General features: G+C 39.4%; 1 protein-coding gene across 1 annotated transcript in view; it reads right to left on the reverse strand.

Annotated features, from left to right (window-relative positions):
• Positions 1-8,711, reverse strand: part of LOC107581770 (epsin-2-like) — a 33,740-nt gene extending 25,029 nt beyond the window's left edge. Inside the window, exons 1-2 of the mRNA XM_016267420.1 lie at positions 8,536-8,711; positions 2,993-3,791 (exon numbers count right to left, since the gene is read on the reverse strand). Of these exons, the coding sequence (XP_016122906.1) occupies positions 2,993-3,587 (595 nt within the window). The 5' untranslated portion in view covers positions 3,588-3,791; positions 8,536-8,711. The remainder of the gene's footprint in view (positions 1-2,992; positions 3,792-8,535) is intronic.
• Positions 8,712-8,918: the final 207 nt, after the last annotated feature.

An 8,918-nucleotide genomic window follows, 5' to 3' on the forward strand; every position in this document is an offset into this window, starting at 1 on the left:
CAAATAAAGTGCTTTTGCTTTCGCCTAGAAACACACAGCGTCTCCCTGACACGCTGCTTCAACACTAACTGCGGATACTGAAACCACGCCTTCTTTCTTTGCGTGAACATTTGGGCCGCATTATGCTAATATTTCCACAGTGAGGTAGATATGTGGGGGCGTGTTAGAACGAGCCGTTTTAGGGGGGCGTGGCAGAGTCTTAACTTTGATAAAGAATATCTCTTTGGTTTTGAGACTTTAGTCTTTGCAACTTCAGGGATCTTATCTATGCACAATCAGCTTGTAACACTCCAAAGAGAAAGGAAAACTTGAAATCGCATCATATGACCCCTTTAAGGCTGGAATACACTACACGACTTTTAAAATCTGAACAGATTTTTAAAACACTAGGCATCATATACTTACCGACTTTGTAAGTAGTGACAGAGGAAAACTGGCCATCATACACTAAACGACTGAGGATCACACAATAGCAGACTTTGAAATCATTCCAATCACAACAAACTCACACAGAAACGTGCGCCTTGTTGTTAGGAGATGACTGACAAATGAAAACAATATGCGTTCTAAAATTGGCTGAAAATATCAAACATGTTCATCCTCTGACTGGATGGAATCAAAGCCTGAAGCTAAAAAAATCGGAGTCTGTGACCATCATACATTACACGATTTTCTGTGGAATCCGTCAACTCTAATCTGCAGACTGGCGCTGACTATCAGCAACTAGCGTTGACTTCTCCAGACTGTAAATCAGCAGAAAAATCAGGGCAAAAATTGTGTAGTGTATTCCAGGCTTTCGATATCGCAAGACTCCTAATCTGGCACTAGATACATGGTGCGTTCAAGTCCTCCAGGGAAAGTTCGTATTAACAAGTTTGGAAGTCACAACGTAAGGTGCATTCAAGCCACTATGGTCAGAGTGCAAAAATTCAGCAAAAATGATTAACTCTTCTTCTATAAAATGATGAATAATGAAAGTGCATTAGGTGTGTTTTTGCTTTTTTATATTTGCATTTAATTTATGAATTTCATTGTAAATGTAATAGTTACATATTCTGTCATGTTTGTACAATACCGGGTACACCCCCAACTTGGAAACTGGGGGTTTAAAGAAAGTTATGAGTTTTCCACACATAATTATGACGGTGTTCAACACGTAAATATGATCTTTCCAACATGACTTCGTCGCACCAAAAGTACCCATCAGCCGATGGCATCATTTTGGGGTCTTACAGGGATTTGATTCAACAAGATGACACTGGCCTCTTGCATGTTTGTTTATTAAATATGTGACCCGTACCACAAAACCAGTCATAAGGGTTCACTTTTTTAAATTGAGATTTATACAACATCTGAATAAATAAGCTTTCTATTGATGTATGGTTTGTTAGGATAGGACAATATTTGTCCGAGATACAACTATTTGAAAATCTGGAATCTGAGGGTGCAAAAAAAAATCTAAATATTGAGAAAATCGCCTTTAAAGTTGTCCAAATTATGCTCTTAGCAATGCATATTACTAATCAAAAATTAAGTTTTGATATTTTTACAGTAGGAAATTTACACAATATCTTCATGGTACATGATCTTTACTTAAAGCTACAGTCCTAAGCTTTGCCTCTTTATCGCCATCTCTGTTTGAAAACCTGGAATTGCAGTTACTTGCAGAATTATCTTCCTTGTGTGGGTTGTACTCTGGCACGGCTCCAGCGCGGATGAATCTAATGTTTTGAGGAGTATGTGTGGCAGTCAGTCACCACACCGGTGTGAATCTTATACTTCATAATCATCACAGATTCTAGCCTACGTCTTGGAATATATGACTCAAATAAGAATTTTCACCGGATATTGTCTTCTGAACAAGTAACAAGTCTGCCACGTTTGTTCTGACCAACTGAGGAAAAAAGCATTACAATAAATCGTGCTACCAATAGTGATTTAATCTAACGATCGATTAGCTCATATCACATCAAACCATGCAAATTATTATTATTGTTATACTTTATTCTCAGATTATTAATGTTAACAACATCAGCATTGTGTGACTATGAGTACAGTATGTGTAGATTTAAATTTCAGTACAGTCTAATCACTAATTGCCATACCATTCGAATTTCATACCAAGAAATTTTTTTTACCCAAAAAGCAAACTATGCTCCCTTCGAACTGGTTGTCTTTAAAATACAAAATTGTGTAATCCCACTGATCTGTAATCAGAAGCACATTTAAAACTGGAATATAATTTATTTTCATATAATCCTTTCTGGATTACAATCTGCACTCAAAATTATTTTTTGACATTTAATTATTCTAGCTGCTGTGAGAAAAAAGGCTAACGATCTGCCACCTGCAGGATCCTCACATGCAATAGCCTAGTAGCCGGGACAACTTCTTTTTGTTTACAGAAGTGACGAAATGACGCAGCAGCATGCTCAAATTTCCCACGAAACCACCCATACCACTCAAATTAGAAAACATTATTATAAGCTAACCGTTGTGAATCGGGCTGAAGGCGATAGTTTTGAACACTGGCTGGTTATGTACTTGCTCAAATATAGATTTTGGATTATTTTTAACCAAAATAAAAAATACGGACTGCAGTTTTAATATCCTAATGATTTTTGGCATAAAAGAAAAATTTATAATTTTGACCCATACAATGTATTTCCGGCTATTGCTACAAATATACCCGTAGCGCTCCACGATAAATCGCATGCAATATTTAATGCGCATCTTATCAGTAAAGTTGGTTCTGTAATCAGCGGTAAATCTCCATCACCTGCGTGCTTTCACATTGAGCAGCATTAACTACACAGAGCCATTGTTCACTGACGAGCTGCGCAAAACCACGTTCATATTCGCGCGATTTTTTGCGCAGCTCGTCAGTGCAGCCCTATATACCCGTGCTACTTATGACTGGTTTTGTGCTCCAGGGCCACATATTTCAGCTAATCTAATTTGGCTTGCAAGTTAACAAGCTAAAGAAACTTACATCCATGATATGATGCAGGTGAGCCCTCAGACTTGCCATACTCCTCTGAGTAGCTGGTGGAGAGGTTGGGCTGGCTAGAGCCACGGCCGAAGCTGATCTGATTGTTGCTGCCCACACTGGTGGCCACCTGTGCCATGCGCTCCTTAGTCTTCAGGGCCTGAGAGCGTTCACCCTTCAGACGGTCGTCATCCTTCAGCAGAACAACCAGCTGCTTTGACTTCTCTCTGACGTTGATGCCCTGATCTTTGCCATCCCGATCGATATACTGGAAATCTTTGAGCGTCTGTATGGCAAAGATGTTCTCTTTGCACTGCAGGGCCACTCGCTCGGAGCCCGTTTTGATCAGGTAGTCCAGCAGCGTCAGGGCTTTGTACACATGCCGCCAGTTCTTTCCGTGGTCATTCAGCCTCTTCCAAATCATGGTCATTATCTCCGAAAAGGCCACCACATTGTAAGTGAGGTCGGCAATCTCTGACATCAGAGAACTGGAGGGGCCCCATGGGTCATTGGAAGTCGCTTCCCTGACCTTCTTCTCAGGCTCCGAATAGTTATTTACCACATTTTTCATCTGTCTCCGAATAGTTGAGCTTGGCATGGTGGCGTGTAGTGTTAAAATCCTTGAGAATTGAAAATAAAAAACTCAGTTTTGCTTAAAAAAATAAAAATAAATAAGAGAAGTCTGTTGTGTAATAGTTCGAACACACGTTCTCCGTTTGAACAGTTTCTCCGTGTTACTCTGTGCCTGTTAAAACCATTTCCACAGAGTGAAGGAAGCCAGCTCGATGAATTCCTCCATTACCTGAAACACAAAACCAAAATGTTAGACAGAAACGGAAAAGGTTCAAACCAGAACCTAGTAATAGTTGCACAATTAGACTGCATAAGATCTAGTGCACACAAAAACAGTAAAAGCAATTATCATGTTCATTTTTCTTTCCACAAACATTACACAAAAAGAAAGTGATCATGTTGATAACCATGGTGAATTGCACAATGTGCATACAGAAGTTTAATGGTCCATTACCAAACTACACTTGCAGCTCCTTCAGTTAATACCACAGTTCAGATATAGAGAAATGGATCACAGCTGTTCACTTTTCAACGCATCATACCACCCAGGTACACGTGGAGTAAAACATAACCGTGTACACACAGAAGGGCGGCTTAGTGTGTGAAGTGCTTCCTATTACTCATCTTTTACGGTAACACAACACTCATGTGGGAAGACATCTTATTTCCCAAAAGTAATTGCACCATACCATGCTCTCTATTACAGTACGGCATGTAAAATCAATCTATGCTTGAATTCAGCACAAATGAGGCATCAAAGTAATAACTAAATATAAGTTTCCTGTCCTGAGCTCACCATGACATTTCAATCGCCAAGAAACCATCTCAACCCATCCCATAAATTCATTAAAAGCTACTGAAATGTGACTCCTGCTCTCCCGCGGAGGAGCCAATAGAGCGCTGCCTTACGAGCAACCCCCACTTCCGCTCCCCCAAGCCCGCATACACATGAATACAGCCATGGCCTAATGAAACATCTGCTGCTTTAATGACCAATTCAGGCCCAGCACATCAGAGGAAGAGAGGGGCAACTGTATCACTACCGGAACAAAGCTCCAGTGGCTCTCACTGTGACGGGGGCCCAGGAAGCCAGCACACAGGCCCGGGTCTGTGTAAGGATGGCCTCCTCCATACTAAAAGAACAGGTCTGGCAATGTCCTGCCAATATCAAGGAGTCTCAGTGATCGGTCTTGAAGCAGCGCCAGAGACTGAGCATAGCAAGTCCTGTGAGCAGCACTGGCTCTCTGTTTTCTACTTCAAGAAGACATGAAACCTGTCCAGGAAATCGGCTGAAGTAATACTAGGACACTTTAAAAGATGTAAATGCTTCAAAAAAAGAGGAGTCCCAAAGAACCCGATCTGCTTCTATAAAATACAGTTTTGACAACACTCCTGTTGCACTACATGGAAATGCTGCTATAAATGTATTTTGGGGAATTGGCAGTGTTTTATCAACCCCAGATCGCTACAGAACTTCCTTATTCTGAGAACTGTCGAATACCTCCTCGAAATCTCCTTCAATATTTGGTTAACAGTATTTTCCTAATTAACTGCAAAGAGAACGGAGCAGATTTTGTATGCCAGCTAATTTTACCTTTGCTAAAACCAAGGTAAAACACAAGACGTGGAAAGTGGATTGGGAAAAGTGTATGGTCTTGCAATGTGTTTTAAAAACTAAACTTATTTGAATGTCCCTTTTTTAATGTTTCATGTGCACGGTTCTAACATGAGAAAACAATGAAAAAGGTGAATTAATGTGTTCTATGTGAACGGCCCTTTAGAATGCATAAATTTAGTGCACTCAAAAATAAAATTACTTATTTGGAGAACTGCTGAATATCACCAGCAAATAAAATGCAAATTCTAAAATTAAGGTGAAAATGTATTACCATATAAAAACCGAATACCCCATTAAATGGTTTGACTGACAGTTTTCTTTCCTGTGTTGATGCAGTTGCTATTAAAACAGGTGGTTTGGGTACAATACATACTTTACAGAGCCTGACCGATATGGGTTTTTTAGGGGCCGATGCCGATACCAATATTAGGGAGGGGGGAAAAAGACCAATATCGATATATATCGCCCGATATTCTTTGTGTGTAGGCTATATTATAGTACAGTATAGTCAAAAGTTTGGGCACACTTCCCATTCACGTCTCCAAACTTTTGACTGGTACTGTATATAGAATAGAGTATATAGCCTACATAAACAGAATATATATACATAAACACATTTTTTGCAATGATCACCACATTTGAGTTATCAAACACTTATAAATGATGTGACAAACGTAGGCCTATGTAGTGGAGGCAGGGTATTTAACAATTTAACAATAAGCTTTATTATTCTAAATGAGTCTGACATCAGTGCACTTAACAGTAAACTCCAATTCACTTTCAAATAACTTAAACACAAATAGAACAAAATATAACTTGAATTAAGAAATTAAACAAGGTAACCGTGTAGGGCAAGCAAGCTACTGCCAATCCAACAGGGGCAAGTTTATGCAGGAAGCACAGCTTTTCCAAATGTAAACATCTAAAATGAATAAATAATTATTGAATAAATATTTTTTAATTATTGAATAAATAATTATTGAATAAATATTTTTTCACAAATTCTGTGTTGTGTATTTTCAAATGAACATGCAGAACATGAGGATTCGTTTTTAAATAAGTCTTTTTGCAGTTTAATATTCACAGACACAGTCTATATATATATATTTACTGACCTGTTTTTTATTTATTCATCAAAAATAAGACAAATTCCATGAAATTCCTCGTTATACAGTAAATTCAATTTTTACGGAATTTAAAATATTAAAATATTTTAATTAAAAATAATTATTTTTTTAATTATGTCACATCAATGAGTAATCATTCACTATTTGGCTACTCAACTACAGGGGGAGGGGAATTCTCATTCTAGACCTCATCTATGTGGGTCTAACAATATGAGCAGCACAGAAAAGGTCTTCAATATTTTCGGCCCATTTTCCCAGAAGAGAAAGACTATTTTTAATTTCACGAGAACAAAAAACAACTCTAATGCACATTGCACACAGGCACTAAAGCGAAAATCAGCCCACACAACACAGGCCATACAATATTGGCAGCAAAAAGGCAAGAATCACGGTGACCTTACTGCACACAGCAACTGCTTTGACTTATTCCTCCAACATTTGAGATGCGCAGGCCATCTGATCCATGACCGGCTGCATGACACCCATGCAATGAATACTAATCCTGCATAAGCAACACCAAGAGCAAGTTCCGCACAGCTGTGAAGAACAGGCTACCCTGATATGACTCAATCCAAACAAAAGACGAGCATGGCAAGTGCCAGCATGTCTCATGTCTTTAAGGAACCATTGTGGAAGCATCAAGGAAGGGTGTGTGTGGTTGCAGAGAGAATCCAGCAGCGAAGAAAAAGCAGGTGTTAAGATTTTGCATGCTAAAACACTACAAGAATTAAGAGGGAGAATTAGGGGGGAAATGCACACATATCTTGAATTACTCCATAGAAGTCAGGCCTGCAGGGCGAACTGAAAAAGGTGGATGTTATATAAGCCAGCGCTTGTGAGAACGGGCTTCTCCTCACAGGTAAACCAGCCGGTTCTGCCACTTCAAGTCAACTGCTTCCTATACATAATGCTACAGAAATCTCTCAACATCTAATGTATTCAATATTCAAGACGTGACAAATGGTAGACTCCACTTTGGTGGCTAAATAAAGGCAGATGATCGGCTCTTGCTGTGCTGTCCTCCAGAGACTCTTTTTGTCTAATTACAGGAAGCAAAACATTAAAAGATGCAGATGCATGCAGAAATTGATCACAGAAACAACAGACAACGGCTCCCCTCGTTCACGGGTGTGTCCAGCAAGAGATCAGAGGAGGAACTGTGAGAAATCTCCGTGTTATGGGGATAAAACCGTTCTGGTCATACTGTCCACAATCTTTTTGTAATGTCGACAAAAACTCGCCAAACCACAAATCCGTCTTTGCCCAAACTTAAGCAACGGATTTTTGACTACACAGTAATCTCACAGACAAACCTTTGGACAAACTAATCCAAGAACACCATAAATGTACACTGAGCAGAAAGTGTTTGGTGAATATCTCAAGAACGGTTTGAATAAACCAAAGTTAAGTCGTGGTAAATTATTGATATAAGATACTATAGCTAGACGAAACGGACTTAAGTTACAGCTTATGTACCAAATGGACCAAGATTACAGCGGTGAGTAGAAAAGTATCCGAGTTTACAACTCCATTTAAATATACGTTATCCGTTACACAAACACAAATAATCCTAACGAGGCTTGTTAAAAGCAGTTTAACCAAACAAGGCCGGTTACAAATGTATTAAAGTACGTTATCGAACTAACTTTAGCACAACCAAACTAATAAAATGTACTAATATTGACCAAAATACAAAACAAACCTGCGCTTAACTGTCCTTGTATATTTTTAAATGTATAAAACAACATGAACGTTTTTAGTCCGTTTCCATCTAAGGTTTAATTGCTAACTAGCAAGCTACAGAAACACGACGAAAGTTTCGTTAACTACGAGAACTTTTTAAAAACTAAACTAATTGATGTTACTAATATTATGTTGTTGAAAATGTTGTAAGACTCAGCGCATCCAGGCTGTGGTGGTTTGGGGTTTTGTTTTTAGGGACACCGACTCTTTAAAAGCTATAAAGTGAGTTTAAGTATTAACGTTAGCCGTTTAGGCTAGCTAACTGTGGCTAAGCTCCGACTAACTTGCTAATTTAATCAAATATCGCTCTAGTTCCTTTCAGACCGCAAAGGAAATCGAGCTTTATCATAGCCTTTCGCTTTAAATAACGTGTTTAAGCAAAAACACCCAGAATTAGTTCAAGCTCAAGCCGAAACGTGTGTGGTGCTCGGTGGAGATATCGCCACACTGAGAGAAGCGACTAGAAAACAAAACCAGTAACTTACCAAACCTCCTGTGCCGATGATGACCGGGGGTAACACCCGGCATAAGTACACACTACTCGTGTGAGAGAGATAGAAACTTTATTTTCTAAGACACGGTCGAGGTGTGTGTTAGTGTTAGTGTGCTGGGCTTGTGTGTGTGTGTGTGTGAGAGAGAGACACCCACAGCGTTCAACATGGCGCTCTGACTGCACATTCATCCTCCTCTGAGGGGCGAGACCAGCCAAAGGGTGTGACCAAACTCACTGGGCTTCATTCTTAAAACTCTTTATTTCCCAAATATCACCGCTGCGAGCCTCTTCACGGCCGTGGAAGTCAACCAAGACACCTATTAAGCGGTGTTCTACTGAAATGAGTGTACACTTTCCATCATCGTGAGATAAGTG

Source organism: Sinocyclocheilus grahami, unplaced genomic scaffold (genome assembly GCF_001515645.1).
Source record: "Sinocyclocheilus grahami isolate Dianchi unplaced genomic scaffold, SAMN03320097.WGS_v1.1 scaffold37.1, whole genome shotgun sequence".
Lineage (NCBI taxonomy): Eukaryota > Metazoa > Chordata > Actinopteri > Cypriniformes > Cyprinidae > Sinocyclocheilus > Sinocyclocheilus grahami.